This window comes from Akebia trifoliata, chromosome 6, assembly GCF_017979445.1.
Source record: "Akebia trifoliata isolate Shusen 1 chromosome 6, ASM1797944v1, whole genome shotgun sequence".
NCBI lineage: Eukaryota > Viridiplantae > Streptophyta > Magnoliopsida > Ranunculales > Lardizabalaceae > Akebia > Akebia trifoliata.
Genome location: NC_141380.1, coordinates 1,941,032 through 1,959,981, shown reverse-complemented (window position 1 = coordinate 1,959,981; position 18,950 = coordinate 1,941,032). Strand labels below are relative to the sequence as shown.

The window sequence follows — 18,950 nt, the reverse complement described above, 5'->3', positions numbered from 1 at the left end:
GTGATTGGGAACTGTGAACCAAATGTTTATGCCTCAAGATTTAGGGAAAAATTACTTAACGGCCCTGTAAAAAAGTCTTCTTTCTTAATAGTGTCCAACTTATGGGCGGTAGTTTGATAATCCATTTAGTAAACTTTTTCTTTCTTAATGGTCCGTGAACCTCGTATCAAGTTATAATATTTTTATAAATCATTGAAATCAATGTAAAAATACATTTAAAATGATTAAAATTATGAGAATATCCTTCTCCATTTGTCATTCACTGTATAAAAAAAATACCCAAAATGAATGCAATCATGGTTAGAAAACCTAATATGTAAAGAAGATAAGAAGAAGGGTAATTTGGATATTTCAAATAAATTATGACCTGAGATGAGGTTGAAGGACCACTAAGAAAGAAAAAGTTTATTTAAATGAATTATAAAGCTATGGGCCATAAGTTGGTGACTATTCAGAAAGAAACACGTTCAACATGATGCATTCAGTAATTTTTCCCAAGATTTAGTCCCAACAATTATAGTATTTTTGAACATCATTCTCATATATGGATAATGTCGAGGCCACACTTTAAGATGTGCATTAAATATACCTCCAAACTTTATTTTCCTACAAAAAATTTCTATAAAAAATACCCTCAAATGCTTATTTCCAATGTGTATTTAATGCATCTAAGACTAATTCCAAGAATCTCTGTTAACTTGATTTCCTCTTTATTATAAACAGCCAAACTATAAAAATTGGATCCAAGAAGATCTTTCCTCTCAAATGTTAAAGTAATGAATAAGAAAATTGAGACAAAGACTCATTACATTTAGCGAGCTGCTTTGGCTTGTTATTATTAAAATTATTGTATAAAAACATGAAAAAAATTACTTTTCTTACTAACTTAGTAAGATTTCAAATATTACTAAAGGTTGTTAGGCCCACATAGATTATGACATTGACAATCGGCCACAGCATGCTCTTAGATTTTATGGATAATATATAAATATTGGGAAATGTTCAGCAGCAAACATTTTGGCAAAACATTTTTCAAAACATGGGTTAGAAGTTTTGGAATGGGCTGATTTTTGGTGAGGATGATCTCTACGGCGAAGAGATCATCCTCACCAAAAATCATCCCATTCCAAAACCTCTAACCCATGTTTTGAAAAATGTTTTGTCAAAATGTTTGTTGCTGAACGGGACCCATATATATTTAAAATTTTTGAGTTTCATCCAAGGTGTTGAAATACACGGCTACCAAACTCCCAAACCTTAAAATTATAAATTAATTATGAAAAATAATGTTTTTTTTTTCTTTTCAAAGTTCTTAGAATTAAATTCCCTAAAAGCCTATGGCGTTGGATCATGTTTTTGGATTCCAAAATGTGAGGCCACAGCTCTTATTAAGATTTGAGTCAATTTTCAACAAATGAAAGATTTGTTGAGTTTGTTGGAGCATACAACAAATTTTGGACTAGCTAAACTAACATTTGTCAGATTTTGATAAAATATGCTCTTTATGGTAAGGGCATTGTTGGAGATGTTCTAAAGGATACACTTTAACAAAACCCTTCATGTGTAAGCACAAAAATCAATAAGAAAAGAGTTTTTTTTTATTTTTTCACTCTTTAGATCCATTGTCCAAATTGATGACTACATCTTTTAAATTAAGCGACCGGTCATTCCTTAAAAGCTTTGCCCTCTCCTTTTACAACAGCTGAGATCAACGTTATTATAAATGTTTTTTTTATTTATAATAAAGTTGTCCGGAATTACGTCTAACTAGGGGAATCGGATGAGTCAGGACTGGAACCAAAGCATATGAGAGGGCTCATGCAATGGCCGCACATCACACACACAAGGTAAAGGAGGACACGCCCTCACAGGTGACCCTAAGGAAATATTGCTCATATTGAATGTCAAACACACAACCTACGAACTCTCATCACTTATTGGATTTGAAATTGCATTGAGCCACCCGTTAGGATTTTGTTCTGAGTGTTGATCTCAACATTTCAACATGAATCATCAAGATCTATGGTTCAAATTATTGAGATTAAACATTTGAATAGTCCATGTCAACTATTTCTATTTGCCATTTTATTAAGTTGAGGTGGCGTTAAGAAAATAATATTTTACTAATTGGATCGTAATACTGCCCAAAATTGAGATTGTGCTACTATGTCCTTGCCATAGGATTTATTAAAAGTTTTTCTAAAGATTTAATTATTAATGAGTCTTGTTAACATGTGCCCTTAGGGCACACTTGAAAGTACATTAAGGACACCAAAATACCCCTAGATGCTTATTTCCCAAGTGTATTTAGTGCACTTTAACGTGGTTAACAAGACCCATAATTAAGGGACCAACTAGTTGCACATCATCACCCATTACCAATTGTACTCCATCACTTAAAAATTCCCCTTTGCACTTCATGTGGACGATCACACTCAAAACATAATTATGATGTTGCACTCTTCTTTTAAAGAAAACATGATAAATAAATAAATAAATAAAAATCTTCTTCCTTAACTATGTTCACATAAATTATTGTTGGTTCAACAATTTTTACAAGAAAATTTGGATTATTTTAGAATTATATGTACAAAATTTTACTTAGAATTTCTAAACAAAACTTATAAAATCAGTACCTTGTACTGGAGCCAAAGAGAACACGAACAAGATCAATCACGAAGCACAAGCAAAGTATAACACATGCAAATCATACAAAATAACATGAAGATGAACAAGCTTTAAACCCTATAATGTTACGTATTGAAGTGCAAGCAATATATTAAAATAGAGATTATTAAAAATAAAAAAAATAAAGACTAATGCTAAAATGACCCAAACAGAGACACAAGGGTGACACATATGATGTGGTGGTGGCGCGCGTATAACCATAATTATTTTTTACTCGTATCTCGCAGAAAAGCATCTATGATTATGTGCAACTAGTGGTGTGCAACTAGTAGGCCCCCATTATTAATTATATTAAAATATCTAATGTGTCCCACGACATTCATTTACTGGTTCCATGGCGTTTCTGTGTTGACTTCTTAAACGCATGTTAACTCACAAATCACAAAATGGTGACATTTGAAGCTTGAAGCATACAAACGGTTGAGATCTTAAAAATTCACACCATGTGAATCCCTAGGAAAATCTATACTAATGCCTAGAAATCATACCTAATAATGCCTAGGAAGTCTGCTAAAGATTTTCAACACTAAAGATTTATTCCAGAGAAGGACAAAGCCAAAGGGCATATTGCCAAAGTTTCGAGATCTAATTGAAAACCTGAGCAACCGGTTTCCATTCTGTAAATCTTTAAGAAAAGAAACCGATTAGATAAGGGGTAATTATCTATGGATTGTTCTAGTGTCCAACTTTGTTGGATACTTTGGGTTCTCAAAATCCAATACGATACTGACATTTGCATTGTTTGTTGGATTCTTTGGGTTCTCAACATCCAATAAGACACTGACATTTGGAGAAAGACAGACGTACACTGTAAAAATTGCCACACGTACGTGACGCTGGTAAGATTAGCATCTATAAATATGGACCCACAACTATCTAACTCTTAAAAGACACCACAACACACAATTCCACAGATCTGCAACTCTCTCTCTCTCTCTCTCTCTCTGTGAAAGATGTCTTCGAAACAGAGTTATAGGGTTTGCTTCTGTTTCCGTAGAAGGTTCAAGCTCAACATAGCTGAAGCACCAGATGAGATCAAAAATCTATTCGAGAAATACTCTGAGAATGGAATCATGAGCGTTGAACACCTCCACAGATTCATGATCGATTGCCAAGGAGAAGAGAAGGCCACCATTAATGATGCTCAAGCCATTGTTGATAGTCTCAAAGAGTTCAAGCATCTCAACATCTTTCAACGAAAGGGTCTCAATCTTGAAGCCTTCTTTCGTTATCTCTTCGGCGATATTAATCCTCCTCTTTCACCGACTCTTGGGGTAAATCTTTGATTAATTTAAATCAATATTGGATTTTTTATATTTAATTTCCTTCTTAAGCTTCTGATCGGATCAATCGTGATAGTTTCTACGATCTGTTTGGATCGCCATAAAGTTCTTTTAACTAAAAAAGTTACCATTTTCAGCTATTTTTTCTTTGTGAATTGTGTAACTAAAAAAAACTAGGAATTAATATATTGTTTCTATATTTGTATAATTTTTCAATAAATCAGGATTCAAGTACAAATATTTGCCAAATTTTTTCCACTTGAAACCTACTAGTTCTGGGCTGTGCTTGGCAATGCAACTTGAAAGCTCAATTATATTTGTAGACTAATCTAAAAGTATAATTATGTTAAAATATTTGGTTTAAGGCTTTGTTGATTGATAGATTGATTGGAATTTGATCATCGGAGTGAGATTATCTGTAGGAAAACCCAAGGCACTAATGCACAGGATCCCATCAGAACTCTCTGTAGTTAAGTGTCCTTGGGCTAGCGTAATCTTAGGATGAGTGACCTCCTCGGAAGTCCTTGTGTTGTAACCCTCCCTCTTTGAAGGTGCCAGCTTAGCTAAGTTGGTACGGCTTGAGGAGTGACGATCCCATGGCCTAGGTTCAAATCCTATTGAACCCATCTTCACCTCATCTGACCAATAACCCCTTGCTTTCCTAGGAAACAACGAAAAAAAAAAAAAAAACCCCAAGGCGTCTGACATCCGAAATGTCTTAGTAGCCTTGTACAATTCTTCTCCTTTTTTGTTTTTTTCTTCTTGTTTTTAGAGAAAACTTTGGAGCTCACTGGATACTCAGGTAGGTAGTCGCATAGGTCTGATTGGCATTCAAACACCAGATAAGGTTATTCTTGGATGGATGTGTCGGTGAATTCTTCTTGTTTTCATTGTTGGTCTAAAACGTATGAACAAACAAAAAAGAAGGGGAAACATAATCTAATTTTTTTTCTTTACTAGGTATACTCTTTACGTTACCCATCTACCAATAAAAAAAATAGGGGGACATTGCTGGACACCCAAATGGATAAGTACTATCACAATACAGACTATTTCCGAATATGTATGCCAATCCGTGTCAATTGATTTGTATGAGCATCTATTATTAACCACATGCCAGGAACCGGATTTGAACAGGTGACACGAAGATTTTCAGTCCTATGCTATACCAGCTAAGCCATCCTGACATTTCCCAATGCATCATCTCTATACCACTAGAGGGCTTGAATCTATGTTAATTAAGGAGATTCAAAAAGCATACTCGTTAGCCTTTTGTTGTAAATCCATTTCTTCTCAGTACCAAATGTAATCCATCATCATATTACCTAAATTTTCATGAGGGTTGTGAAACTATGTTGTCAGATAATTGGCACTCTTTGGAGCATAAATTGCCACCTTAGAGAGAAAAGATGTCATTGCAATTGTAAGGATCATGCAGTAACTCAGCGTGGTTAATTATATTTATCTTGAACTTCTTTCTGTTATTATTGATATCACGATCCATGTTTTTTGCCAATTCATATAGTTTGATGAGACCTCCATTATTTTGAACCAAATGATGTCTTTTTTTGTGCCAGGTGCACCATGATATGACTGCTCCGTTGTCCCATTATTTCATATATACAGGGCACAATTCCTATTTGACTGGGAACCAACTTAGCAGTGATTGTAGTGATGTCCCAATCATAAAGGCCCTACAGAGAGGTGTAAGAGTAATTGAGCTGGACATGTGGCCAAATTCTACCAAAGATAGTGTGGATATTCTCCATGGAAGGTACAGATTTAGTGAGTGACATAATCCAACTCTAATGTAGTGTTGATCTAAATATGCTTATTTCTGTGTCACAATGTACCTCCTCCCAGTCCACATGATATGTCTTTCTATGCCTTTTCCATTCAACAAGTACCTCTTTCGAAGCTCATTTGACATTTTGGTGAGGGTTAGAGAGGGTACTTTTAATAGAGTTATCCAACTCCAGTAACAAAGAATGTTCCTCTTCCACGAAAGTAGCCTTCTTCCAAAAGCTCAAAAGGTGTACCAAAGGAACATATGGTCTACATGGCCATTTTTTTAGAAACTTTTTTCTGGCCAGAGCTATTCGAGATGCCTTCAAATGTTGGTCATCCATGGCACCTCTCTATACGATGAGTTGGATAGAAATTTAATTATAGAAATTCATGGCACCTCTCATGAATTCTGAAGAGTATCCTTGTGAGGCTTATTGGCTAATGAATGAATCATGTATACTGAATGGTTTTTGAAAGTCTTTTTTTGTTCAATTTTGAAAGACTGTTTTATATTACCACTAGATATAATTTTATTTGGTTGATCTTTTCAACTATATTTTTCTTTGTCCTCAGTTTTATTTGAAGTGATTTGGTTTTTTTGCACAACTGTAGGACGCTAACAACTCCAGTGGAACTCATCAAATGTTTGAGGTCTATTAAGGAGCATGCCTTTACTGCGTCTCCATATCCCGTTGTTATAACTCTAGAGGACCACCTTACTCCAGATCTTCAAGCTAAAGTAGCTGAGGTGAGTGATCGATTTTCTTCGTAAAGTTTAACAACCTCTATGGTTTTGAGTTTACCATATTTTATAACTGCAAATAAATTCATTTCTAGATGGTGACTCAAACTTTTGAAGATATTCTGTTTACCCCTGGTGCGGAATGCTTAGGCGAATTCCCTTCTCCGGAATCATTGATGAAAAGGGTTATTATCTCAACTAAACCACCAAAAGAATATCTTGAAACTAAGAGTTTCAAGGAAAAGGAGAATAATTTACAGAAGGAAAAGGATTCACCAGAGGAAGAAGCCTGGGGAATAGAAGTCCCGGACCTTAAAGATGAACTTGAAGCCGACAATAAGGTAAAGGCAGAAATATAATTTATTGTACCACATTTATTTGGTGTCCAGCATTGCCGTCTTAATTGCCTGTTTATCGTTTTTTAGCAGAATGATACAGATGGTGGGGAAGATCCTCGTGATGAGGAAGATCTAGATGATGGAGAACGCAAGTCACTGCAGAATGCGGCACCTGAATATAAGCATTTAATTGGTATTCATGCTGGGAAACAGAAAGGTGGGTTAGAGGGAGCGCTAAAGGTCGATCCTGACAAAGTCAGACGTCTTAGCATGAGCGAACAAGAGCTTGAAAAGGCTGCAATTACTCATGGAACCGATATTGTTAGGTACAATGCTCATTCTGTGGTTTACATGAAGTTAGATAAATTTCCTAATATTTCGGACCCATGATTAAGAAATTGTCAACATTCATCACATCTCCAAAAAATTTCCCTTCAACATAGTTTAATCTATCTAAAAAGTTAAGATAATGTTTAGGAAGACCCCTATACAACAGATACATATATCTGTTATTACATGGTATTCTGTTTTGAACACTTTTAGACACATGTATCTTTGCCGAAAAATCCAGAAACACATTGTGACATAATTGCCGTACGACCCTTAGTTTAAAGATTTTATATAAAAAATGACTTCTAGTGTGTTCCATCCTCTGTACAATAAGTTATTACGTATAATCGTTCAAGTACTTGTTTCCTTTAACCCCTGTACATGTGTTTCTCATTTAGCCAGATGTTATTGACACAAAAATGTTCTAGATTGCTCTTAGAATATAAGATTTATCCATTTAATATATTGAGAAGAGTTTCTCTTGATGCTACATGTATCTCTCCTTATTTTTACACATCTCTTTAAACTTCAGGAGCATTCTAGAGACTTTTATTTTATTTTCTATGTACAAAAAATGGATTCTGAATTATTCTGCGATACAATGCTTAATCTGAGGATTGTATTTCTTCCAGGTTCACTCAGAGGAATATACTGAGGGTATATCCGAAGGGTACCCGTGTTGACTCATCTAATTACAACCCACTAATTGGATGGATGCATGGTGCTCAGATGGTCGCATTTAATATGCAGGTTTGATTTTTTTTGTCCATGTCTTCAAATTGGGAATGTTTTTTTAAGATTTTTGTTGATATCTATACTCCATAACTTTCTTCTTGATTTGACTTATTTGTTAAAACTTTGCTACATTGTGCCTCAAAAATAACTGAAACCCTTTTTTATTAAGACCTTAAAAAATTACAGGCCCCCCTCTTTTGATTTGTTTCATTTATATGCACTGCTGGAGACTCATCTAATCTGCCTACTTTCCTTCATTTTCATTTACATGCATGTGAGAGGGATGTGGTGACTAATGGAGAATCCCTTTTTATTAAGACTATCTCACTGGCCACATTTTTCATGTTTGACATTCATGAGTCCAATGATAACAATTTTCTAGTTATATGGGGGGCACTTTGATCATTGAGAGTGGTAAATTGCGATGCTGGTTTCCTAATTACAAATCAACCAAGAACAAACTAGAATAGGTGCAGTAACATTTGCTGAGGCTAACTGGAAATTTATTACTAAATAACATTGGGGTCTTAATCTCAGAAAAGCTCTCTCTGACATCTGGTTTGCCTAAGATTTCATCTCGCAATTTGGCTACAAGGGGATTCATTACAAATATGAATTATTAACATTGATAGTTTGCGTCACAATGCCTTAAATATGGTGACCGATATTAAGTAAATATGGACTTTAGTCAAAATCTGTATACTTATTAAAATATTAGAAGACATCTTACATTATTCCTTGTTCATATTTCCTGTTTTCACATTGGGAGATATGAGTCATAAATTTGCTCACGATAAAAATACCAACCAAGAGTACACCATGGCAGGGATATGGCAGATCACTCTGGTTGATGCATGGAATGTTCAGAGCCAATGGAGGGTGTGGCTATGTGAAAAAGCCTGATTTTCTACTAAATGCCGGTCCACATAATGAGGTCTTTGACCCAAGAGTACGTTTACCAGTGAAGCAAATCTTGAAGGTGAGTGGATCTTTTCTTACTGTTTGACTTTATCTCCATTAATCTCCTTGGGCTGAACTTACTCTGATTTGAACTTTTGCTGTTACATTAACAGGTGCGAGTATATATGGGGGAAGGATGGTATTTGGATTTTCCTCACACACACTTCGACTTGTACTCCCCTCCAGACTTCTATGTGAGGGTAAGATGATATGAATCAGCTTTAAGCTTTAAGCTTCGAATTGGTTGCCATTTTCTTATGATGCTAAATGAGTTTCTACATATGGTTGCCGACATGCTTGCCTAATCTTATATTGTTCTATGGAGAATTGCATCACAATGGAACAATTATAGAAATTTAGGAAATCTTATGTACTTAGTGTCTAGAGTTTAAACTAATGGCAGCCAACTAGGATACTGATTAACTTGATCCGATGATCTTAACCTATCTCAAGTGATTCCTTTTTTGATAAAGAGTCCTAAAGAATAACGTCTTATCGATGGCCACTAGAATTATATGGCCTTTGATAGGATGACGTCTTGAAGATCTAGTCCTTTCCCTTGAAAAATCCTACGTTTTTCCTCTCCTTCCAAATGACCCACAAAGTCGTAAATGGATGGAACCTCGATAACGTAAAAAATAGAAAATGACAAGTGTTTCCATTGATGAATGTGCAGATTGGAATTGCTGGAGTGCCAGCAGATTCTATAATGAAGAAAACCAAGACGATTGAGGATAACTGGATACCAGTGTGGAATGAGGACTTTGAGTTCCCATTAACGGTACCAGAGCTGGCTTTGCTTCGGATAGAAGTTCATGAGTATGACATGTCCGAGAAGGATGACTTTGGAGGCCAAAGTTGTCTGCCTGTGTCCGAGTTAAGGTCAGGGATCCGAGCTGTACCACTCTACAGCCGCAAGGGGGAGAAGTATAAGTGTGTGAAGCTTCTTATGCGTTTTGAGTTTGTGTCTGTTTGAAATTCTCTTTTGTGTGTAGTGTGTATTGAAATTCTGTTTGTGCTGTGATGGTGCTTACTATATGTGTAATATATAATATTTGTTCTGTAGTTTGTCTTTGCTTTGTGGCTCTTGGTGTTGTATGTTCTATTGTTGTAAATCCGAACTACAAAAGGAGTCTCTCTGCTTTCTTGGGTTACTGATACTGTATTTTTCTCTCCGTGTCTTACATTTGCTTCTTTTTATTGCTGATAGCTCCTCAATCGCCATGGATTTTAGGATCTTGCACTGTGAAACCCTTGAGACCAGATAATATGGTTGTTCACGAGTTATGAAATCCACCTCCATCAGACCAACATAAAAAAAAAAGAGTCGTGATAATCTGACACCCCTCTCTGACCTATGCCCCTATCATAGTCATAGAATCGTAGATCATTTGTCTCGGGATAAAAAAATGGATTTATGATTTTGTATATCCTGAGGCAAAGGCAAATGATCGGATGAGGGCATATGTCAGTAGGGGTGATAGAAAATCATTATTCTATAAAATAAAAAAAAAAAAAAAAAAATTGGAAGTTGAAGTTGAGCAGAAACACCTATGTGCATCATGGAGGAGGATGTGTAATAATGGCGTAGACTATAAAAATGTGACACCCACTCAACGGGAAGATTCTGTTCCACAAAATTGTCGTGGGGGAAAATACAAGAACATGTCACACGCACCTTAGTCTACTTTTTGAAAAGTTGGTTTTTTTTTTTTTTTTTTGTGTGGAAAAAAAAAAAAAGGCATGGTTTGCATTTGGAGACGTGTTACATATCTTTTTTCCTTTGGGGGTGTGGTGTCCTCCCTAGGTACAATACAAATTACAAACCAATAGTCCAATATCATTACTTTCGGAAGTGGAATGATTACTGTCAACCCCATCGTACCATATATAGTCAGTCATAAACGTCCACAAGTGAAATTATAGTGTCAATTTCATCGCACCGTTATCCTTTGGTCCAAACCACATATGGCCTTTGATCGCGTGGACGATTGCTACCAGGCCTATGACTCCAAATCCAATCAATGGGCCATGGCCCATGGGCAGTCCAAGAGATGGGTTCTTGTATTAGTCGCAGGTCACCAACATTGTTTTTGTTCTTTCTTTGTTGTCCATGGTGTTTTTCAATGCAGGTCTCCTAGAGTTTTTATATATATTTGTATATCTGGGCCTCTTAGAACATCCAATTAATCCTCAGGCACTTGTAGTTCCCTCCTCCACACCCACTAGGTAATTTTTAGGATAAATCCCTCATGGTGTCCAAAGCGATATTCGAACCCAAGTCCTCTGCTTCTTGAGACATGATCTCAACCATCTGGCCAACCCAACCCTTTCGGGTAGGAAATTTTTAAGATAAATCCCTCATGGTGTCCAAAGGGATATTCAAACTCAAGACCTCTGCTTCATGAGACATGATCTCAACCATCTGGCCAACCCTTTGGGTAGGAAATTTTTAAGATAAATCCCTCATGGTGTCCAAAGGGATATTCGAACCAAGACCTCTGTGCTTTGTGAGACACGATCTCAACCATCTGGCCAACCCGTCGGGGTTAGGTCTCCTAGACCTTCCTCCATGGATTTTCTCACTTAGGCTTTAACAAAGGGAGATTTTATTGCCACGCCAACTCTTACTAAAAACATCCCAAGATGTGTGTTAATGCTTTGTTGATATCATATGAATTGATCTGTTCTTAATAGGAAGTTGGTGTGGCAATAAAAGCTCTCCTAGACCTTCCGGTTTTGGTATTGTTCATTTTAGTTCTCAAATATGCATTTCAAGTGAATTTGCCACTTTTATAGTCAATGATTTCACTGCTATATCTGCGAATTCGTTGATAGTAAAAGTGAGGAACTCACGAGTTCGTAGGTTATAAAAATGACAAACGCATGTTTTGGAAATTAAAATGAGCAGTCTACCGAGCTCAGAATCTGTCATATTCAGTGCACGAAATCGAGATTCACCCCTTAATAAATTATGAGAGATTTTATTGGCACATCAACTTTTACTAACAACACACCAACCATTTTGAAATTAAATGGTTGTCTGCCTATAGATTGGTGTGTTACAAATAAAAGTTTGTGTGTTAATAGAAGCTCTCTAAATTTTACATATACTTAAAACGAAAAAATGATAGGCTCACAACACATAGTTTTTATTCACAAACAGATCTCATACAAGAAAAATATATGGCCACATTGAATACCCCCAAAATTTTACACAAAATATCGTGATATGGAAGAATAAAAATACTCCAATTCTTGTGCTAGCTGTCAGGCTGGATCTTCACTCATACGGGTAGGAAAGCCAGGGATGCCGTAGTGCCTCAGCTGCAGTGGGTCGTCGATTTGGATTTGTCTCAAGCAAGTCTTTAACAAACCCAACAAATCCAATATCAGAAACCTGTAGACGATACTCCAAAGAGGATTGTTCCGGGATAATGTACTCCAATTGGTTTGTTTCCTGAAAAAAGAGAGAGTCAAGATTTGGTTCTAAAGTTTTGGAATAAGCTTCTCAACTGCACCTCCGTCATATCAGTCCTATGTGAGATTTTTTTTTTTTTTTTTTTAAGTTGATTTACTAATTTTCCATACAAGAGGCAAACATATTTATAATTTTTATTAAAAAAAAAAATTATAAATATAACAAAAGATAGCAAAGAACCTCATTTAGATGGTACAAATCATATTCTTTCGTGAAGTACTTGTATGTCTCCTGCCCCCTCACTAGCATCTCCATATCAATTGGACCAAGCATCCCAATCATTCGTGCAAGCAACATCACCAACCCATCATTTGGAAATAGCACCTGTAGGGGGCAGAAAAACTTCAGAGAAAAATCTGTGAATTATGATCTATAAACATGAATAACTATACACGTCTATAATCATACATATTGTAATAATAAATGTCTGACATGAACATTTTATACACTATTATCGTTAGTGCTCTTGCATCGGACCCAAGAAATCAGAGGTTACAATGGAAGACCCAATAACCAGTTGAGTTGTGGAACTTGAAATTATTAGAATAGAACCATCAACAATTAATTAAAGATGGATTTAAGTTCATGATAAAAGAAAATGATTTAGTAAAATAAATTAACTTACATCACCAGAGCAAAGTTCAGCCAAGATACAACCAAGAGACCAAATGTCGATCTTTTGGTCATATGGAAGACCTAGGATGACTTCAGGAGCCCTATAGGATCGAGATTGTACATATAAACACAAGTTATCCATCTGAAAGCAACTACTTCCAAGATCGATAATCTTTATCTCGCATCTGCTATAACTTTTTATAAGAATATTCTCAGGCTTTAGATCACAGTGAATAATTCCCAAATTATGCAGGTAATCCAACGCCTCCAAACATTGCCGAGTTATGAGCTGAGAAAAGGAAGAACCAAACACCCATAATTAATATCTGAACTGTCTAAAACATGAATTACTTTTAATCCCAATTATTTTCTCAGTAACAACAGCCATTTTCTTTGGGTTAATGAATTACTATATAAAATTTATAATTGACCACAACTAAAAACTTATCTCATATCCATAGTTCTGATGAAAAAAAGGCACTCAAATAACAAAACCGATGACCAAGACCCAATAATTAACCAAATGTCCAAATAAAACATCATATGCCCAAATTAAACAAACCTGCAACCTGCGTGATGTAAAGTAAACCTCTCCTCCAGATTCCTGATTAAATTTCTGGAATTCGTACAAATTTGCTCTTAGGAGTTCACAGACAATGAAGAGATGCTCCTGCACAGTTCTCATAACCATCATTCATGTGTAACATATAATAAACTAAGAAAATATATATCAGAGTTGTTAAAGGCATTAGCTTAGCTGACTAGGTAGGTTTTCAGGGCAAGTACTAGACTGCCTAGGCAAGCTTAATTATATGTGCTCACCTGGTTTTCAAGGATTCAGAAAGCACATATGTAGTACACAAAAGAGTTCAAAACCTTCATTTATTTAAAATCATTATTCGTTTTTTTCTAAGATAAAACTTAAAGGACTATAATATCTCATGCAAGGCTATTCCTCTAGCCTTCCCAACCCACAGGTCAACCTAATCTAGTTGGGCATTCAATGGGGAATCCAATTTGGTTATTTTCTGGTCATGTATTGGTAGCAAGAGATGTATGTGAACTTCACATCGGACAACTATTAGTCTACAAGTGCTACCCAGGAGTTCTTAGATAGTTTTGAAATTCCATTCAGTGTTCGCGCTAACAGTTGCATACTTCGGTTGCTTAGATTGGTGCTCATATCTATTTCTATCTAGATGGACTTTGTTCAGTATTGCTTACTTTTACCCTTTTTTTTTTTTTTATAGTGTTAAAGTAAATCTATTAAGCCTGATTTATTAAACTAAAAACAATTACGTATTGTTAGCTTTACTTACATTAAAAAAAAAAACTTTCAACCACATACCTGATGATAGAAATAGTCATATAGTCGAAGAATGTGGTGTTTATCACCAGGGTCATGCTTGTTCACCATCTTTAGAAGCTTGATCTCATCTAAACTCTGATCGAAAAAATCTTTATCATTTTTTATTATTTTCAAGCAAACATCTATTCCTGTTTGCAAATCATGTGCCTGTATAACCTTGCTAAAAGCAGCTGAACCAAGATACTCCGTGACATAATATCTACCCGCTATAATCGAGTTAAGAACAATAGGCAGATCTTTGTTCTCTTCAAATCCAGTCCTGCAAAGGGAAATATAACACGTAAGTGATAAGTGCTTTCTATAAAACCAACCAATGGAACGAAAGGTTGAAATATCTGCCAAGACCAAGACCCCGGGAGGGTCGAATACTCAGAAACCACACATCCCAAAAATGCTACATGGTACAATCTTTCGAGCCCACTGACCCCATTAGTATTTGGCAAAAATTGTGAGTATGGGCATCAAAGAGTGTAACACATTGCATTTCTGGGCAGGACAGCCGTCCCAAATAGGTAAAAATGTATCGGCCCATTCTCACCATGTATGGAACCGAGTTGGTGGAACCCTACGAGGGATTGGAGTCTAAACCTTGACAGGACCTACAATTTTAAAATCTTATGCGATCCTACCTATTTTTCCGATGTATTATTCTCAGATTGAATACTTCGTACTCATCCTCGTGATTGTCATACATAGGAAGCTCATCTTCAATACCACACTCCTCTTCATTTCCAGGTTCATGGAGTTCTCCAACCGTTTCTCCACCATCTTCTATGTCAAACCCATCATTTCCATCTGATTGAAAAGATTTCTCAGTGTCCTGAAGATGTAAATCGGATTCTTTCTGGAACTCCTCTCCATTGAAATTATTTGCCGAACCCCTTTCGATACCTTGGATAGAGCTCACACTTCTTTTGTTCTCCAAAGTTGAATCATAATCAGAAAAGATTTCACCCACATGAACTAACTGAGTTTCACCCAAATTGGGTTCTTTCAAGGTTTTCAGATGGTCACTATCTATGGCAGCATTATGAAAGATATATGGCTTTTCTAAGAAATTAATACTCGTCACAGAATGGAATCCTTCAGATTCCACATTCAAAGCAAATGGCTTTTCATTCAGCCACTTTGCCTCTGAAGTTGTGACAAACTTATCCTCACTCGGACAATTAAAGAAGTCAGTCCCACCAAAGCCCGGATACTTGACATAACCACCCCCGTCTTTCTCATCACACCAATACATGTCGTTTAGTATATCAGAGTCGTGGTAATTGCGAGCAGTACCAAATTCAGAGAGTATATCAGATGAAGCATCAGATTTAACTCGAGCTGCAGACATGAGTCCGTATGGATTAGTGAATCCTGTTGAAAATGAAAATGGGTATCTATGATCACAATAAATCATATTGAATAGAACAAATTCACCTTATCAGCCTAATTTTACAAACTAACTACCAACACTACAGTACCTCTTTTACTGCCCAATTGGCTAAATTGACTCTCTTAAGATGAACATTTTGAAATAAAAGAATCGTGATAGAGACACTATTTGTAACAAACTGATGGATAGACAAAATTGACAGGGTTGTTTTCCACCACCATCATAGATCGGTGGAGTAGGAGCATTCAACAAACCTCGAGATGCACATTCTTAAATGATCTATAGTAATTGATAGAGGTGCATAATTTACAAATTGAACTGTAATTGCAGAATTCAGGGTGTCCAGGCTAACTGAAATTACACACACACACACACAACTATGAACAAAAAACAATCTTTCAATTAAAAACCACTAAATTTCAAAAAACGCAAATTTCAAAATCAAATATATAACCATATCCACATTTCTGAAGTTGAATTATGAAATAAAACCTCAAAATATATATATATATATATATATATATATATATATATATATATATATATATATATATATATATATATATGATTTCGATTCCGATTCATACCAGACGGAGACCCATTAGTTGTGGAAGAACACACACTTAAGAAATCTTCTGATGAATCAGAGCTCGAAACAGAACCATCAACACGGCTCGAAACCTCCGATCGTCCATTAGCCAAGAAAATTCTCACCGGAGGAGGACGCGGAGACATCGGAAATTCAAATTTCTCTAAATCGAAGGAACCAAAATCCCCTCTTTCGACAATATCCTCTCTGAAAGCGGATTCTGCCTCTGTGAATCCGTTTTTCCTCAAGAAATCTAAGACAGCTTCGATGTCTGAGACCGCCATGGCCGTGAGAATTCAAACAAAGAGCGAGAGATGAGATCAAACCCTCATTTTCAGAAAGTGAGGTAAGAGGGTAAAAAGGGAAAATTAGGGTTTGCATGCTTGACGAAGGATCTCTCCCTCCTACTGTAAAACTGAAGCCAATCGCAGAAATCTCACCAACTTTGAAAAGTAGGGGTTTAGAGGTTTCTGTTCCATGGGGCCCAAATACGTGTTGAAGGACACGCGTAATTAAAATGGTGTAGACACGTGGCAAACATATTCGACATTTTCTTTTCTTTTTGGTGGGAAGTCAATAGTCGTCGTTGGTGACGACGCAACCGTTTTACCTTGTCGGGTTACCTTTTTTTAGACAGTAAAAAGTCATGGTCAAAGTGAATCTTTTCCATGTAAGCTTATACTAACAAGATCTTGTATAAACCAATCAGGAAAAATCATGAGGAATGATTCAAAGTGATTTATAAATTATAACTTGGCTTGTCAATCGATCGTGTTCAGGTTGGATAAGGGTCAATTTTAGGATCAATCCGATATGGATTGGATCAGACCCTTGTTCGATCAAAGCTTTTATTAGAATCCATTACGACCTGATATCAATTGGATCAGGTTAGATCAGATTCAATTTGATATACAAAATAAAAACAAATTAAATAGAATAATATATATATATATATATATATATATACCAACATTTTTTCAGATTAGGACATAGTTAATCGAGAATTGATTTGATAGGTTATCAGATCCTTAATTGATCGAATTATCATCAAAACCCAAATCCTCAATCCAGGCCCAAAGTTATGGGATTGGAATAGATCCGATTTGATTATGATCTGATTCACTGACACTAATCTATGAGAATTTGGATTAAGAAGACTAAAAAGTGAGCTTATACAAACATTTTATTTGTATGTTGGATCATGGTGTAAATGTCAAGGGAATGATAGGTAAAAATTTGAATTTTTATGGACCAAAATGTGAAACTTGAGGAGTTGGGGGGGCAATTATTTAACTTTTGGGTCCAACTTACTTTTCCTGTAAACATGAATAATGGTGTGACCACCTCACACCATGATTTGGTTTCTCAACTGCTGTTGACACTTTCCACTTTTTATATCCCCCTTTTTCCTATGTGCAATTGAGTGGTTTTGATTGCCAATTCTAACTTCGATTATAAGTTGGGATCCTTAATTTTGGTTCTATGGGTTTAAATTTCAAAATAGAAAAGACTGACACCCATTGCCCCCACCCGCACTTTGGCAAAAGAGTAAGCGATATTCTGACTCGAAAATTATTTTCACTCGATCTGTACTTGAGCGGCAAGTCCACTGAACCATAGATCTTTTTCTTCAGGATACACAAGAAAAAAGATCTACGGTTCTGTGCACTTACCATGTCGATTGAGTGCAAATTTTCAAGTCCGATTATCGTTAGACCTGACAAAATGCATCCAACTCAAAAAAAAAAAAAAAAAAATACACACACACACACACACACACACATATATATATATATATATATATATATATATATATATATGCCTTTTGCGAGGGATGGGGGCAAGGGCAACAAGTGTGAGGCAATAATAAAATTTGGAAGTCTAATTCATGCTCATGCATTGAAGTTCCTAAAGGAATTTGTACGTAAGAACTCGAAATAATATAGGTCAAGAAGTTATAAGGTGGGGGGTATTTTGGGAATGTTAGGATGGTTGGAAGATCAACATCCCCTTTTGTTGGTAATGTAGTACATTGAGTTTCCTATAATTAAATCTCATTAAATTAACCTATTTACTAGATACATGAATTTCAATTATGATAATATAATAAGTAAATAAAATTTATTTAAATAATTAAATCCCTAATTTTCTTGGTGCACTGTTCTAAGCATTTTTTTTTTTTTTTGAAACTTATTTTATAAGTAATTGTGTGGACCATTATGCCCAACCAAACTACCCTTCGGAGTACCTTCCGGGCTTTGAATGTGTTTTGTAACTAATGACAATCTTATTTGAAATATTAATAGAAAATAAACTAAATACCCTTCTCTTTGACTTCTATTATAAAAAAAAACTACTGATTTTTTTTTCAAAATGTTCATCTATCTTTTCTCTCTTCAACCTACAAGATAATGTCTTCATCCTCTTAAAAGAGATAGACGATTTTTCTATAGGCTAATGATTTTTGGACTCAATCTGTACTCGACTGACGTGGCAAGGGTACAGAATCATAAATCTTTTTCCTTGTGTATCCCAAGAAAACGATTTATGGTTATGTGCCTTTGTCACATCGGTCGAGTACGAACTGAGTGAAAAAATTAGTCTGAAAATCACAACTTTTTTTTCTATATTGAAATCATTTATTTAAAAAT

The 18,950-nt window shown here is 35.6% G+C and overlaps 2 protein-coding genes across 4 annotated transcripts; one reads left to right on the top strand and one right to left on the bottom strand.

Annotated features, from left to right (window-relative positions):
• Nucleotides 1–3,569: 3,569 nt before the first annotated feature.
• LOC147399509 (phosphoinositide phospholipase C 2-like) lies at nt 3,570–10,018 on the top strand. Of its 2 annotated transcripts, none has more exons than XM_086444888.1 (9): nt 3,570–3,962; nt 5,549–5,745; nt 6,372–6,507; nt 6,597–6,842; nt 6,927–7,165; nt 7,802–7,919; nt 8,731–8,883; nt 8,978–9,064; nt 9,541–10,018. In XM_086444888.1, exons 1-9 carry the CDS (start codon nt 3,642–3,644, stop codon nt 9,838–9,840), a joined length of 1,797 nt encoding a protein of 598 aa, XP_086301014.1. In that variant the 5' UTR covers nt 3,570–3,641; the 3' UTR covers nt 9,841–10,018. The 2 variants fall into 2 exon arrangements, with proteins under 2 accessions (XP_086301014.1, XP_086301015.1); XM_086444889.1 differs by having other exon boundaries at nt 3,571–3,962; nt 6,930–7,165.
• A 1,829-nt stretch (nt 10,019–11,847) lies between these two features.
• On the bottom strand, nt 11,848–16,735 carry LOC147399508 (Protein kinase superfamily protein). Of its 2 annotated transcripts, none has more exons than XM_086444886.1 (7): nt 16,298–16,735; nt 14,959–15,691; nt 14,309–14,588; nt 13,523–13,630; nt 12,971–13,249; nt 12,526–12,669; nt 11,848–12,324 (listed from the first exon to the last, which is right to left on the bottom strand). In XM_086444886.1, the coding sequence occupies exons 1-7, from the start codon at nt 16,581–16,583 to the stop codon at nt 12,148–12,150; spliced, it is 2,007 nt and encodes a 668-aa protein (XP_086301012.1). In that variant the 5' UTR covers nt 16,584–16,735; the 3' UTR covers nt 11,848–12,147. The 2 variants fall into 2 exon arrangements, with proteins under 2 accessions (XP_086301012.1, XP_086301013.1); XM_086444887.1 differs by having other exon boundaries at nt 11,849–12,324; nt 14,959–15,658.
• Nucleotides 16,736–18,950: the final 2,215 nt, after the last annotated feature.

What these genes read in the sequence shown, in the direction of transcription:
- LOC147399509 (XM_086444888.1), top strand. Translation starts at nt 3,642, where the DNA reads ATGTCTTCGAAACAGAGTTATAGGGTTTGCTTCTGTTTCCGTAGAAGG. An exon ending in CAGTGAAGCAAATCTTGAAG is followed by an intron (nt 8,884 to 8,977) that starts GTGAGTGGATCT and finishes TTACATTAACAG; the next exon opens with GTGCGAGTATATATGGGGGA. An exon ending in CTCCAGACTTCTATGTGAGG is followed by an intron (nt 9,065 to 9,540) that starts GTAAGATGATAT and finishes ATGAATGTGCAG; the next exon opens with ATTGGAATTGCTGGAGTGCC.
- LOC147399508 (XM_086444886.1), bottom strand. Translation starts at nt 16,583, where the DNA reads ATGGCGGTCTCAGACATCGAAGCTGTCTTAGATTTCTTGAGGAAAAAC. An exon ending in ATAATACATCGGAAAAATAG is followed by an intron (nt 14,589 to 14,958) that starts GTAGGATCGCAT and finishes TTCCCTTTGCAG; the next exon opens with GACTGGATTTGAAGAGAACA. An exon ending in TTACATCACGCAGGTTGCAG is followed by an intron (nt 13,250 to 13,522) that starts GTTTGTTTAATT and finishes TCCTTTTCTCAG; the next exon opens with CTCATAACTCGGCAATGTTT.